Source organism: Saccopteryx bilineata, chromosome 8, assembly GCF_036850765.1.
Source record: "Saccopteryx bilineata isolate mSacBil1 chromosome 8, mSacBil1_pri_phased_curated, whole genome shotgun sequence".
NCBI classification, from domain to species: Eukaryota; Metazoa; Chordata; class Mammalia; order Chiroptera; family Emballonuridae; genus Saccopteryx; species Saccopteryx bilineata.
In genome coordinates, this window is record NC_089497.1 from 27798792 (window position 1) to 27815410 (window position 16619).

Sequence of the window (16619 nt, forward strand, 5' to 3'; positions counted from 1 at the left end):
CTTTGAGAACCACCCCTCTAAAGTTTCTGGAGAATGTCTCGGGCTGTTGATAAATATGGAAGGAGGTGTGATATGATGAAAATTGAACATGACTCTAGGCTGCGTATCCTCAATGTGTTCATCAATCTCGATCACCTCCCTTCAATTCTACGTTTTCTAGCTAGTGTGCTAAAAGCCAGGAAGCTTCCAAATAAAATTCCCTCAGTGAACCTGTATTTGGAATCAGAGCTCAGAACTTTCGCACTGACCTGTCCTCTGTCTGGAGCCTACATCTTGCCTTGCCCTGCACCTAGGAAATACTTGTTTGGAAAGAGAGGAAGAAAGAGCCAGCCCAGGTCTTACTGATTCTGTTCCTAAACTAGCCATCAAAACTACAAAACCTAAGATGTGTGAGAGACTGAAAATGATCAGACCACTGCTGTCGGTTTTGAATCAGATGGTATCCTATTCCCTAGCCCTTAGTCTTGGGTGATATTGCCCCCACCTTTTTTTTTTTTTTTTTTTTGCAAAGTTTCACATGCTACCTTAATACCAGTTCTTTAATTTAGAGAGTAAACAGTAGATATTTTTGTTTTTGTTTTAATTTTGTTTTTCTGGGTACAATTCACTTCAGGATTAAATGTGATTTAGTAGAGAAAATTTAAGTGTGATTTTAGTAGAGAAAATTTTATTCAAATAGTAAGTATCTTTTTAAATTTGTATTTCTGGGGAAACACCTGTCAAATTTAACACTGGTAAGTTTTTTCACACATTGAAAAACTTGATAGCCAGTATGTATGAAAATGCCCAGGAACTCCATCAAATGTACCATCTTTTTTTTTTTTTTTTTTTTTTTTTTTTTTTTTTTGTATTTTTCTGAAGTTGGAAATGGGGACGCAGGACGCAGTCAGACAGACTCCCGCATGCGCCCGGCCGGGATCCACCCGGCACGCCCACCAGGGGGCGATGTCTGCCCATCTGGGGCGTTGCTCTGTCACGACCAGAGCCACTCTAGCACCTGGGGCAGAGGCCACAGAGCCATCCTCAGAGCCCAGTCCAACTTTGCTCCCAAGGAGCCCTGGCTGCGGGAGGGGAAGAGAGAGACAGAGAGGAAAGAGAGGGGGAGGGGTGACGAAGCAGACGGGCGCTTCTCCTGTGTGCCTAGGAATCGAACCTGGGACTCCTGCACGCCAGGCTGACGCTCTACCACTAAGCCAACTGACCAGGGCCAAATGTACCATCTTAACAGATTGTGTTTAAAAATTACATTTGAAATTTACTGTATCTTTTTAATGTGAATATATTTAGATTATCAAGGGAGAAATAAACTTTTTTGGGGTTATTTATCCCTGCAATTTTTAAAAAGTCCTATTTTCTATGGAGTAAATCTTAAAAATAATATCTTCATTCTAGCAGGGTCCATCATGGGGCATCAAGAAATTACTTTTTTGTCCTAAGAACACATGATGTGAGTAATGAGAGACATAAACAAGAAAGCTAGTATTACATCCAATCTCCCAGGGATATACAAAGGGTTTGCCAAAGCCAAGACTTAGCTTGCCAAAAATGAAAGGAAACAACAGTGTTGAAAAAAGGTACAGAAGAATTAGAGAGGAAAAGGAATTTCCAGGGTTTTAGGTCATTCGGATGGCATTTTGTTCAGCTTGTAGCAAGGGCTGCACTTGTACATGGATAGTGCTCAGGGTTGATAGGAAACATAAAAAGCCTCCATTTAAATATTTCTCGTGTACCAATTTCTCTGATCCTGAAATACAATATTTAGAAAAGCAATGTGCCTTTGTAAGAAATGGTGATGTCTAAAGAATACAATTCTCTTTCGGGAAGGTAGTTTACCTATCTTTCTTCTTTTTCAGCCTAATTTTAGGTTAAGGTTATTGCCAGCTAAAGGGTATGTTCAGAATATAAGAAGCTAAAGCAAAGCAGTTTAGAACATTGCATGAAAGTCTAGGATCTGGAAGTTAAAATAAATTAGTAAGTAAATAAATAAGTAAACAGTCCTAGTCAGCCAGACAACCACCAAGAACATAGTATGTTACAGAGGAATGAGAGAATTAGCAAATGTGACCTAAAGGATTAGAGGACACTGAACAAAGACCATTAAACAAGAACCTGCAATCTTATATTTGAAAAATAAGAGTAAACACTTTCTTACGGTACATGCTGAAAATAACAGAACCAGAGCTTGCCTCATAAAAATTTGTAACATGAATGTTTTTTCCTGTGCTAACCATCACAATGATTCCAAACAAAAGCAGTGACTACAAAAAAGGCAGGGGAAAAAAAAAAGGTTAATCAAATTTAGAAATTGTAGAAAGAATTTTCATTAACTTTTACTGGATCTGTGTTTATTATTATTCTAGAAATAGAGTCTCTTCTCTTACGCCCTGCTAACTGAATTTGAACAATGGTATTAAACATTCCCATTGTGCACACATACTGTGTAACGTCAAGTACACGTGAGTTCAAAGTGCACACTTGGCAATTTGATATGATACGGCAAGTATGTAGCATTTGTGACACCTATTTCTAGCATTTTAAATCACTCCTGAAAATAATTAGCTCTGTTATGAATCTATTGAATGCTTCTATAATACAGGTTAAAAATTTATTGGCTTCTAGTAACATTGTGAAAGGGATAACTTTGTTACTGCCTTTGTCCATCACAAGGAAATATGTATTTTATGCCCATATCAACTGAAGAGAATAAAATGGTCTTTCCAACAGTGATATGAACTTCAAAAGGAGGTTACAAAGCATCCTCAAAGAACTTTGAGAGAACAGGTTATATCAATAGTTCTTAACAGAGAGCAATTTTGTCCCCCAGGGGATATTTGGCAATGTCTGGAGACATTTTTGGCTGCCACAACTATGAAAGGACTAGTGGAATCAGTTGGTAAAGGCAGGGGTGCTACTGAACATCCCACAGCAAAGGAAAGGCACCCAACAAAAAATTATTCGGCCCAAAATTTCGATAGTGCCAAAGTTGAGAAATCCAAGAACAGCCTTTCGGACTTTAAAATATCTCATCTAATTATAATCAGTTCAAGGCGATATAATCAGGGTATCTCAAAGATGAATTAATTCTTTCATTAATTCAAAATTAATGAAATTAATTCAATCTGTTGGGCTGTGATTTTTTCTTTATTCCAATGCCAACTTAGATCTTAAAAAAATTACTGAGTTAATAAGAAGAAATTCTGAAGACTGAATTAATTAATGAATTAATTCTTTCATTAATTCAAAATTTTTTCATTAATTTCAAAACAGCCACTGGACTGTTTCAAAATATTACAAGTAGGTCATTGATTTTGTGTCCAAAATAGCTGAATCCACTTAATCCTTGGTGCATTTTTAAAATGGGAAATATCTTAATCATTGGGAAACTCTGGTATTGAAATGTACTTTTTTAAAAAAGAATAACTAAATTTTAGAAGGAAGTTTCTTGAATAATTGTCTAAAGAGGAAAAAAATGAAGGGATAGATTATTTTTATTCTTTACACTGAATACTCATGGTGACCAAAATAAAATCCCTTTATTAAAATGTGGCTCAAGTAACTTACTGTTGATATTTTTTGCCACAAATATTTTCAAATAATTTAGTTTCTCATTTGTGTTATTTGTGCTTTTCTAAAATTTCAGTGGCATAACCTGTTGCATGTTTTACATGTGTAATAATGGAAATTTTCTATTCATTGATTTTTTTTTTAAATTAGGAGTACTTAATGTAAAATTCCATGGAGTATTTTCAATGCAATATATGCCTTAAAGTATGTGAATCAGAGCAACTTAAGAGTTATCCAAGTATTGGGCTGTGATTTTTTTCTTCATTCTAATGCCAACTTAGATCTTAAAAAAATTACTGAGAGTTAATAAAAAGAAATTCTAAACACTGTCATCTATTCATGGTAATTTGTGGTAGAAATGAGTAATAAATTTGTTGACTGCCTATGAGAAAGAACAAGAGAATAATGGATTTCTAGAATTAGTATGTTACTTGATTATGTTTTGAATAAATTATATTTAGACACTGTGTTATAAGGAAGTGAGGTAAATTGTTTGTTCTTTGAATTTTTTTAGCTAAGAATGAAACCTTGGCCTTACCAGCTGAATCTAAAACACCAAAGGTAGAAAAAATCCCAGCACAGTCCATAACAGGTAATGAGATCCCTGTTTTGTTTACTTTGAAAGAATAAGTAATATTTTTTCAAATAGTAAGTGATTGACAAGCCTGTACTCTTTATTCAGTGAAGAGCCAGAAGAAAATTCATTTTTATTGTAAGCACAAAATGATCAGTGATTCTATGTTTGAAAAAATAGCAGAGGCAAAATGAACTATTGAATGATATAACTGATATGTAAAATGGTAACTGTATTTTTCACTCTGTGTGAAAGTTGATACCTCAACATTCTGAATTTTTTTTTTTCTGTATTTTTCTGAAGCCGGAAACAGGGAGAGAAGGTCAGACAGACTCCCGCATGTGCCCAACCGGGATCCACCTGGCACGCCCACCAGGGGGCGACGCTCTGCCCACGAGGGGGCGTCGCTCTGTTGCGACCAGACCCACTCTAGCGCTTGGGGCAGAGGCCAAGGAGCCATCCCCAGTGCCCAGGCCATCTTTGCTCCAATGGAGCCTCGGCTGCGGGAGGGGAAGAGAGAGACAGAGAGGAAGGAGAGGAGGAGGGGTGGAGAAGCAGATGAGCGCTTCTCCTGTGTGCCCTGGCCAGGAATCGAACCCGGGACTTCTGCACGTCAGGCCAGTGCTCTACCACTGAGCCAACCGGCCAGGGCCTGAAATATTTTTATACTAAAATGTAATACCTGGTTTTGTTGCTTTCTTTTTATGTGAGGACATGAGACCATTTTTTGTTTCTTCACTATCACAGGTGATCAATTGAGCAAAATGCCAATATCCCTCACAAATGCATAGCTTGAGATTTATATTGTTTAGCAACAATATCTTTAAAGGATTAACAAACCTAATATAGACAGGGATAATATAGTTCAGTAAAAACCCTTCAAAGAATAAACATAGTGCACATTTTCCCCACAGTTTATCAGCCATCACTAACAAACATTCAGCATTTTTTTCTATGATTTAACTGCCCAAGTCCAGCCCTCTGGGGACACATTATTCTCTGAACTACAGAGTTTTTCCCACAGCAATAGCACCTCATCTAGGGATCAGTTAAACAAACATCTGGCAAGAGTTTCTCCAAATCAACATTTAGCAAAGTAATTCCAAACTAAAGTAAAATTTTTAATTCATAAAATTTCTATAAATTGGTATTTATTTTGTACTAAACTCCTGGACTCATAACTGGTCCGAAGAAGCTAAAGATTGGTGGGGAAGTATTATAACTTGCTTTCAAGAAACCAATTCAAGTAGGGATATTTTTGACAAAGCAAGAAGTACGTGTTTTTGCCTAAAGGAGAAAGATGGACCTTCCAACCCTCAACATCCTGGGAGTTAGAGCGGAGGTAGAAGCTATTCAAGATGCTGAAATAATCTATTTGGATAAAATTCTTAGGTAGTTTTCTGATTTCAATATAATTGTATGATACCGACAGAAACATAGGCATGACCCAGTGGATGGCTCCAACTTCCTTTCTGCCTCAAAGATTCTACCCAATTAATACTTTCTTCACTTGGCATATATCTCATGGGAGACTCTACAGATTGCTTATTTCTCTGGTAAACCTTTTTCAGAATTTTCCACTTCAGAAACACTTACTCAAACACTATGACTTATTATTCAGTGTTACTGTGTTACCACAAGTGCTTACTCTGCAAAAATTATGGAATTGTCTAGCTCACAATTTATTCCAGATCTCAGTGGTCCTGGTTCTTATTTCTTAAAAGCTATTTAGCTGAGGTCATCTTTGCCTTTGAGCTAGCACTTGAAATTTATGGTTGATCATTTGAATCCTTATCATAATTTCAACCTTTACATGTTGACTGCAGTTTGAAAGAGAGAAATCGTATAATATAATCATTCTAAATAAACCTTTTTTGCCCTGGATCTTTATTTTATTTGCCGATGAATTAATTTATTTAATCAACATTTATCATGTGCTGGCTGACATTGTGCTAAGCCCTGAAAGGCAGACAAATTAGACGTTATGATTAAACTGAGAAGTACTTTCATGGAGGTCAGTTCAGTGAGCTTTTTGTAACACGAGGAAAGTGGACCAAACCAGAGAGGAAATGTTGGAAGCAATGTCAGATCAGGCACCTGGAGCAAGCAAGCAAGGGAATCCTTAACATGAGTAACTTGAGGGGTAATGAGCTGTGTGTCATTATTAATTCTAAAGGACAACGAATGTCTTATGGTCTTTGATTGTTTCATGATTTTATCTTAATTTGTAAAGTTGTCTTTTTTACTTTCCAGTGACTCCTGAATCAGTTCCAAGAACCACTAAGCCCACTGTGTCTAGTGCATTAGACGTTTCAGAAACAACGCTGGGTAATTCCAAGAGGTTTCTTTCTAAAACAAACACGACCCTCCCAACATTCATAGAAAAGGAAAGTAACCCACTTATCTTAGCTTCCCCCCATCTCTTTTCTCCTTACTGGCAGTAGTGAATCTTACTATCTCCTGGAGCAGTTTCATTAAGGAGTTAACAACATGCCTTGATCCTGGTAAATGACGCTCTAGGCACCTCTAGCTGCACACCCTTTTCACCAGTTTTTTGGGGGGATATATAGAAAAACATAATGCCAGGCTTTTAACCCAGAAAGCTTAGAGAGGTGGGGGAAACCTGGAAGTCTTGACTGTGTTTGTGCTTTCTGTTTTGATTGGCTGTTCCAAGTCATCTGTATACTAAATATGAGGAGAGTCCCCGAAAGTGTCATGCCTTCTGATGAGAATTTCGTGCCACGCATGTTAGCTGCTTCTTGGCCCAAGAGACTCTTACTTGCTTCACTCGCTTCTGAAGAAAAGGAGCAGCATGTGTTTTGTTCTGTCCCTGTGATGCTGATCATCCATGCCACACCACGGCCTTTTGAAAGTGCCCCTTCAAATTCACACAGCTATATAAAACTTTTCCAGGGAAAGACAGCTGTGCCATGAAAGGCATCAACTGCCTAGCGCACACTCTGAGCTTGCGTCACATGAATGATTGCGGTTAAGCCTCAACATCAAATCCTCATTCATACAGTTGCTAAATGAATTCTTCCTTATTGTAGTTCTCAGCGAAAGGATCCCAGACAGACTGCAAACTATTCTAACACCTAGGTTTGAATTACCACTGAGCACTTTAGGTAAAAATTATTCAACACTGTAGCTTATTATTGCCTTGGGAACTTAATCATGGTTGAAAGAAGTTCTTAGGCTAATTTATTCAAATTCATCTCCTCACAGGAAAGAAAGGACACTTGGATTATAACAATAAACTAACACCTAGTTTTTAAATGCTATAAAATCTGTATTTTATAATTTAGGATTCTAAGGAGTCTGTCTCTCTATATAACAAATTCTTCCATTGTGTTTCTTTTTGGTAGTTATATTGTGATGTTATATTTGATTCTTTTCACTAAAAATTATTGTGCCACTAGATAAATTATTTTCTACATTTTCCCTAAATACCTTTCAGTCAATTGTTTCTCTTTACAGAGAGGATATATTTATATTTATGCAGACTGCTTCTTGAATTTTTCAGATTTCTCTGTGAGTGAAATATCAAAAGTTGTTGATGGGGGTGAACTGAAATATCAAGCCATGTAGTTACCAAAATCCTAATTTTAAAAGCTAGTAGATGAACATTTTCTAGTACAGATTTGTTCGGTACTTGGTTTGACTCTCAATGGAATAATATATCTAAGAGCACCATATATATAGCTGAGAAAATTAAGAAACAAATTTAACAGAAATGAAAAGAGCTCAAACTCCTTAAATATAGTGACAATTATGAAAAGAAAATAGGAAAAGAAACTTTATCATATTATCCAGTTTGAAACACAGGCTTAAGAAATACTAACAGTTCCTTACTTAACCTGAATAATTTGCTTTTTTGTGTTTGTTTTTTGTTTTAGCCAAATCTTTTTCTCTGTTACTTACATTTTAAGTCATAACATTACTTATGTGTTTCTTTACAGTTCTGAAAAGACTTCCAGAATTTCCTCAGGCAAAAGCACATTTCCCTTTTGAGAAACCTGGGGGCACCTTGGGTAACAACAGCACCTGCAATCTGGTGTTAAAATGTGGGTGGCGATTGCTTAATTCTGGAGGATGCTTTTCCTGGGACCCACCTCTGCAAACCTCAATGAACTGATGGATTCCATTAAGTTGGCCAAACAAGTGGTTGATTTGGTTAAAACAAACAAAAAAACCATTTGTTTGGTTGGATTTTTAAAATAAATTTAGTAGTACTCATCAGTCGGTTAATTTCACATAGCTCATTAAGTTAATTTCCTATTCTCAAAAATGCTGAAAGAACAGCGTCAGACTTGGGTCTCTCTCTAATCATTGATCCAATGCTCTCGGGATGGGTGCATATTGATGTATCCTTGATAGATGGCTTTAGATTGCATCAGTATGTGCTTTTCATTGCAGGATTCTGGTAGTCAACCATATCAGCAACCTATTTCCTTTCTTTGTCCTCCCCCCAAAGTCTTCAGCCAATTCCATTTCTTTTTGCTGTAGCTTCAAGTGAAAAGCCATGGACTGTACCTCTAGCTAAACCATCTGAAGATTCCAAAGTTCTACTGCCTCAAACTGGTAATTGCATTATTTTTTAAAAATAGATTGGAACAACAGTATTTAATAACTTCTCATTTTTTCTTTTTATAGGTTCCTTTGTTGATTAGCAATATACTAATATTGTAGTTAATGATAAAGCTGTAATTTATTCTTGATACTTAAATGAATCTCATCTTTTTCTCAGTAAAAAGCAAAATGTTTTTGCATTTGTTTTAAAGATCTGTATTTTAACATCTGGACATCTAATTAGAACTTTGGCTGGAAGATGAACTACACATTGGCTCATTGATTTTCTAGAGATCTCTTTACTGTCAGGAGAGTGGTAACAAAAATAAGAACCATGGGTCTGACTTAACAGTATGAATTTAATGTTTACCTTGCAGATAGACATTTGCTTCTTTTTCAGCCATGAACTTTTTTTGAGTAGCAATTATTGCTATTTATTGAACCCCTTTTATGTGCCAACCATGGTACTAGGTACCTGGGAGAAGCTGAATGATTTGGAGCCCAAGGACCAGTGATGAGCCATTGCATCCAGTGTCCAACTTTAAAAAAGCTTCCCAGCCCCTATGGGCCCTCAAGTCAGCCTTGATTTCCTCACTAAAGAGCAACTAAGCCTGCAGGTGGAAATCAGCAAAGCTAGCTGAGTGGGGGCAGATAGGTGACTCGCATTGCCCCTCATACCATACCTTATATTCATCAACAATGAACATTTGAGATCCTACTATGTGCAAGATATTATTACTAAGTCCTAAAATCTGTAAGCCTATTGTGATATAGAGGGAAGACTACAGGTCTTGGTATTAATAATAGATTTTGGTTCCAATTCTGGTTTTTCCCTCTAACCATATAGTTTAGCTATTTTTCTCTACTTTTCTGGGTCTTAGTTTGCTCTTTTGTAGTGGTAGCAATTGGATTATTTTTTTTCTCTTGAGAATTCTTTTGTGTTACACCGCTAACACTGATTAAGGGAGATAGCTTTTCTTTTCTAAAGATAGATTTTTCTCAAACAAAAGTTTTCTCCTGTGTATCTTTTCTTTGATAATTAGCAGTCAACTAAAGAGGATATCAGCATATGAGAATTATAAGAAAACCTCAGAAACCACTTATGTGATTATTTTCATGATTTTTATTTTACTTGTTTGTATTTTAAATTTTTGTGTACCTTCTAGATATGAGTTTTTTGAAACACATATAATATAGTATATAATGTAGTTAGAAGTTCAGGTAATAAAGTTGTATAACCAACATTTTGTGGAATTCTCCAGTAAGGAGTCCAATACAGGACAGGTTTGAGAAAGGATAAGATGAGCCTTCAGATACATAGTTCTTAGTCAAATTATTTTTTTCTCTGATATGTGTAATGGGCTCAGATCTCAACAAAAGATATAAGGATGTATCAAATAAAGTAAGGATGTCTGTCATTAGGATCTCCCCTAGTTTTCTCTAGTGAGAAAACACTTGAAGATTGACTATAGTTGTCAGCCAATCCAGAGAAGTCTCAAATTATATCTTTGTAAGCCATAGTTCCCCTAGTCACTGGTCCAGAAACTTTAGTGCAGGGGTCGGGAACCTATGGCTCGTGAGCCAGATGTGGCTCTTTTGATGGCTGCATCAGGCTCACAGACAAATCTTTAATAAAAATAATAATAACGTTAAAAATATAAAACATTCTCATGTATTACAATCCATTCATTTCCTACCACTCATGTTCATGGTTGTGGGTGGCTAGAGCCAATTACAGCTTTCCTCTGGGACAACACCAAATTTTTATTGGATAATGTATAATGTACACGGGTCGTTGTATGGCTCTCATGGAATTACATTTTAAAATATGTGGCATTCATGGCTCTCTCTCAGCCAAAAAGGTTCCTGATCCCTGCTTTAGTGCAATTACTTCATGTAGGAACAAAAAATACTTTCAGCAATTTAGGTCACCTGAGTACAAAATCTGGGCTGTGAGTAGAGTTTCACACTGAGCCTCTAGTCCTATTAGCTGTCACACAGGCACAGTTGCACTGTGACTAAGGAACAACTGTTCCGGGGCACGTGTGATGATTTGTCTGCTGCACTATAGCAGGCTTGGCCTGACTCCCATGTCCTTCCTGAACATCACATCTCCCAAACTAAATACCATAAAGGCTCAGTGGACTAGATTAATTCTGAGGTCCCTTGTATCTCTTAGCTGTTGAGTTTTAACATAGAGGACACCAGGGTCCCTGAAAGTTTCCCTTGATCATCCTCTAGTGTTCTGCTATCTATGATTATTCAGGAACAAACTGACCAAAGTCTTAAGGAAACCATGTGACGTTTCACCATGCATCCGCGTCCTGTGCTCCTGGAGTACTGTATGTGGTGGCACCACAAAGCACGGTGTCGCTCACGTTCAGTACTACTTCCGGCGATGCCAGACACACATGTCACGGTTCCAGAAGCATGTCATATCACTTGTTATGGCTAGCAGTGACAAATTTGGAACCGGACATTGACTATCTCATTAGCCAAAAGCAGGCCCATAGTTCCCATTGAAATACCAGTCAGTTTGTTGATTTAAATTTACTTGTTCTTTATTTTAAATATTGTATTTGTTCCTGTTTTGTTTTTTTACTTTAAAATAAGATATGTGCAGTGTGCATAGGGATTTGTTCATAGTTTTTTTTTTATACTCCGGCCCTCCAATGGTCTGAGGGACAGTGAACTGGCCCCCTGTGTAAAAAGTTTGGGGACCCCTGGCTTAGAGCATGAGTTATATATAAAGCCCAAATTGTACCAAACATTGAGAATGGAGAGAATATGTTGGCAAGTAAAGGTTGTAGAGTTAAAGAGAGACAAAAATAGATGAGATTAGAAATTCTATTAAAGGCAGAGTTCTTCTTGCCTTTAGTTTCAACAAAGAATATTCTGACTTTTCCCTTTTGGACTGTAAATAGTGGTTAATATGGCAGGAAGCAGTTTTATTATTTAGTTACCTCACTACTGCCAGGGCAACTTTATGCTGCCAGGAAACTCCAACCTTCTTTGGATGAAGTGTTGTGATTGTCATAGGCTATAACAGTTCAGTAGGTAATGATGGCAGGCATTAGCCCCAGAACTTCCTAGCTTGCCCTTACATTTAATTTGTATATCTCCACTACTTAATATGATCCTTGGATCAGCAGCTTTGGGATCACTGAGGAGTTAGTTTTTTAAAAGGCAAAATTTGTCCTCTGCTCCAGCTCTATTGAGTCAGAATCTGCCTTTTAACAAGATCTCCAGGTAATTTGTATGAACATTATAGTTTGAGAAGTACTAGTATCTTATCATTGCAGTCTGTAATATTTTACATGGTGCACATAAGGGTCATCAAATGTGGTAAATTATAGAACAAGAGGACTCAAATCAATACAAGATTGGTTTCTCAAAGTGGTTGATTGATTTGTCTTGTTTTTCCTAATGTGCACAATGCCTACATTGAACTCGTGTATAAGAGTTGCATGGCATCTTCCTAACATGTTAAATTTCAAATTATCATATGCATGATTTGTGATTTTAAAGAGGTGATACAGTCATGCCATTCTTTTACTGATTTTACCCTTTCTTATTTTTTGTGATTGATTTTGTGTGTATTTTATACAAGTACTGTTTATCTATTACCTATTTAGTTTCAATGTGTATGATTATTTATTTTATTTTCCAATTACTCACATGGCTTTCAAATGCAATCATTTTGAAAATTAAGGAGAGAAATAGGTATAGATAGTACTTGAATTCTGGTCCATAAAACCATCAATCCTATTTTTAGTTGTTCTATCCTTTGAAGAAATGATAAAGTTTAGCTGGTATATAATGACTAGCAAAATTAACATGCTTTGTTTTCTCTGTTGGGATACAATGCATCTATATTTACCCTGTCAACAAACTTCAACCAAAGACCACCAGGAACATAACTATATATGAACAAAGTTAAGTTTATTTACTCATTGCAACAATAGAAAATACATGCCATGAGAAACTGTGGGCACTTTTAGTAAGATGAAGGGCTTATTGTAGGATTTGGTCTTTTGTTAGGTGATTCTGGGGAGGGTCCAAAGAAATGAAGCTTTGTTCTGGATACAATGCTGTCAGAAAGTAAAATAATTCTGTGATTGAACATCTTAATAATTTTTAACAAGAAGACAAGAAGAACAGAGTGAAGCTAAACTTGTGATTGGTTAAAGAAGCAGCAGTTAGTTAGATTAATCAGATGGTGGTGACAGTCATTTTTACATTCATTTGTTTTGTTCCACACAATTACGGAGTGCTCTTGTTTTTGTCTCAATCCATCTTAGTCACCGTGTGGTTTTGTCTGATACTGGTGTCTTTCACATTGTTTGTTCAGCGGTAGAACACCAAGCCTAGCTGACCAACATTGGATGCCAGAGGCTGCTGTTCTCGTTATCAACCATTAAACGTGATTTATCAATACCATTTGTAAAATTCATTTTGCTTCAGCATTTACTTGATTTGTTTTCCACATTTCCTTCATATTCTGTGTCAAATCACCAGAATGAATGCTCTCCAAAGGATTTCTGTATTACTTTTGGATATAAAATGCTGTGTGGAAATTCTAACTTGCTTGCTGAATATTGAAATCCCTGGGTCATTTCAATAGTTTATGACAAGAATGGCACAAGGTATTCGGAATTTGGAATATTTCAGGAAATCTGAGAAGTGCAGTCATCAAACATATCCTTTCCCATTTTCAGCCTATTTGTCCTTATCTTGCATAACTGCTACATTTTCAAATCTCATTTGAATTGTATTTTACTATATTTAACTTTCTCTAAAGTACAATTAAGTAGGACTGATTGATTTTGATTCTCTTGGCAAGTGCAATTCTCCTTAAAGTATAGGAAAAAATTTACAAAAATCTGCCCTATAATTACATACCAGAATGCCAACTTATTTATACAGTCTGTTTTAAAAGAAAGTTGGCCACATTTTAGAAATACTTCAGTGCTTATGACAAGCATTCAGAAAAGTCAGTCTCTCTGATGATAAGTAAAATTGGTCTTATGTTCTGTTGGAAGGTGGCCAGTTGACTATTATTTCTGTGTTATTATAGAATGAGTTCCAGAAAAACTCTCAGTACCTTCTACCCTACCCCCACCCTTATAAATTGTGCACTGCATGTATGTGCATATTCTTGTCGGATTACTTCTTCCCTGGAATAATATAATTTTGTATATACATAACAATTTTCTATTAAGATATTCAAAGAGTTATAGTTATACCATCATACTGATCTTTCAGAAGTCCCTGGAAACAAAATAAAATGATCATTTTCTCTTAAAAAGACATGTGAGAGACTTGCCTTTGAATAAGTAGAGGAGCAATAATGAGATCCTCGTTCATTTCTTTCATTTCTCCAACAAACCACTTCATATTAAAAGTGAAATGATGTCAAATAGTTTGCTTTGATATTTTCACAAAATAGTGCAATAGAGTAAGTCAGATGTCTTTATTAGAGCCAGGTGCCTTCTAGATTTTTAAGAAAGAGCAAGTGAACTATAAGAAAAGCTGGCCATTCCCTGAAGTTAGTTCACATTGTGAATGTGTTCACTAATCAGTGAGCTACAGGATGAGACAGAGCTCAACTATTGCCCCAGATCTATCCCCCAACATACTGGGAACCTGACCTGCAGTTTCCATCCCAGACCCCTTGAAGAAGGGGAGGGGCTTAGGAAGCCCTACTTTGTTGTGTACCATCAATAAAGTTCACTGTACCCCCCCAAAAAAATCAGCTCAAATATTTGCTATTTATGTGGCTCTAGACAAGTGATTTAACCTCTTTGATCCTCAGTTTTCCCATCTATTAATTATACATTTTTTTTCATTGGGTTGTTATATCTTAGAAATAATGTGTAATTAATATAATTCACAGTACATAGGGGGTTCCCTGTTATGACTTTCTTTTTTTTTTGTATTTTTCTGAAGCTGGAAACGGGGAGAGACAGTCAGACAGACTCCCGCATGCACCCAACCGGGATCCACCCCGCACGCCCACCAGGGGCGACGCTCTGCCGTGACCAGAGCCACTCCAGCGCCTGGGGCAGAGGCCAAGGAGCCATCCCCAGCGCCTGGACCATCTTTGCTCCAATGGAGCCTTGGCTGCGGGAGGGGAAGAGAGAGACAGAGAGGAAGGAGGGGGAGGGGGTGGAGAAGCAAATGGGCGCTTCTCCTATGTGCCCTGGCCAGGAATCGAACCCAGGTCCCCCGCACGCCAGGCCGACGCTCTACCGATGACAACCGGCCAGGGCACGACTTTCTTAATACAGTGAATTCTTGCATTAGATGCATTCTCTTCTTACCCTTCAAAATTTCTTGAATTGCTATAGATGTCTAACCCTTTGAGCAGTGGGTTTTTTTCATCTTGCTGACTCCTGGAAGTGAAATTTTTTTTTCAAAAAATGGAATTAGTTCCAGTTACAGTTTTACTATCTTAAAATTATGTTTGTTTGATAACCAATTTATAGAAACCAGAACATACATTTGCCTTTTTGTAATGTTGCCTTACACATTTTTAAAATAAAATTTTTTATTATGATTGTACTCTGGATGGTCAGGAGGCACGAAGATGTACATGAATGTTTATACTACTCAAAGGGTTATTAATAATAATAGCAACTATAAATTTTCCTTTATTTATTTATTTATTTATTTTTTATTCATTTTAGAGAGGAGAGGGAGAGACAGAAAGGAGAGACAGAGAGAGAGAGAAGTGGGGGAGGAGCAGGAAGCATCAACTCCCATATGTGCCTTGACCAGGCAAGCCCAGGGTTTCGAACCGGCGACCTCAGCATTTCCAGGTCGACGCTTTATCCACTGCGCCACCACAGGTCAGGCGCAACTATAAATTTTCTAATTAATATAAAGAAAGAAAAGAAAGGAGAGAGAAAAAAAAAGATGCCAGCTTGTACAGGATGGGGCAATAGGAGGTTTACAGTTGTTCATATGGTAAGATATAATAGTAAATAATAACACAAGAATAAACTTTGTAGGTCACATGCTCACAACTGTTAACACAGTGATGCCCCACCCTGTATGCATATGAGCATACCAAGTGATTCTTGGATCTTCATTTTACCTGTATAAAATTTCTTAAGGAGAGTGGAAATGACATGTACTGTGTTATTTGAAGAAGCCTTGCGCCCCCATGGGAATGGCGTGATGTTCTGCTAACACCATGGCATGGATGTTGTATCACTTGGGCTTTCTGTTCAGTTCGAGTGTCAGCCTGTATCAGTCTGTAAACTTGGCTCAGGCTCTGCCTAGGCTCAGGGAGTAAAATGATGCGATGTCCAACTTTGTGTTTTCTGTAGATAGCTGAGTTGAAAGAAGCAGTGTAACTGCCATGTATTTATCAGCCCCCAGATGGGGTGTATGCATGATTTTTAGAACCCATGTATGGTTTAAGAGAGCAGATGAAAATCAACTTTCTGTTTCTGGCTTGATAATACCATCAGTGTTAAGCCTCCTTAATTTACTTGATCATCCCCTTAAAAGACCATCATTTTGTACGAGGAGTGATTTAAAGCCTAAGTAAAATAAAGAAAATGCTTTTTTTTTGTATATATAACCCAGGATGATTCTGTGTGTTTATTTTCTTCTTCAGAAAATTCTCCTGCCTGTTCCTCCCCTAGGTGTTCAGACAGACCGCTTTTTCCCTCCAGTTGTGCTATGACTTAGTACAGGGGTCCCCAAACTTTTTACACAGGGGGCCAGTTCACTGTCACTCAGACTGTTGGAGGGCCGGACTATAAAAAAAACTATGAACAAATCCCTATGCACACTGCACATATCTTATTTTAAAGTAAAACAACAAAACGGGAACAAATACAATATTTAAAATAAAGAACAAGTAAATTTAAATCAACAAACTGACCAGTATTTCAATGGG

At 37.1% G+C, this 16619-nt stretch overlaps 1 protein-coding gene across 2 annotated transcripts in view; it reads left to right on the forward strand.

Moving 5' to 3' along the window:
* ABI3BP (ABI family member 3 binding protein) overlaps positions 1 to 16619 on the forward strand; it is a 254121-nt gene that overhangs the window by 122442 nt on the left and 115060 nt on the right. For both annotated transcript variants that reach the window (XM_066240657.1, XM_066240658.1), the window contains exons 10-12: positions 4079 to 4156; positions 6392 to 6466; positions 8645 to 8719. In XM_066240657.1, the coding sequence (XP_066096754.1) occupies positions 4079 to 4156; positions 6392 to 6466; positions 8645 to 8719 (228 nt within the window). The remainder of the gene's footprint in view (positions 1 to 4078; positions 4157 to 6391; positions 6467 to 8644; positions 8720 to 16619) is intronic.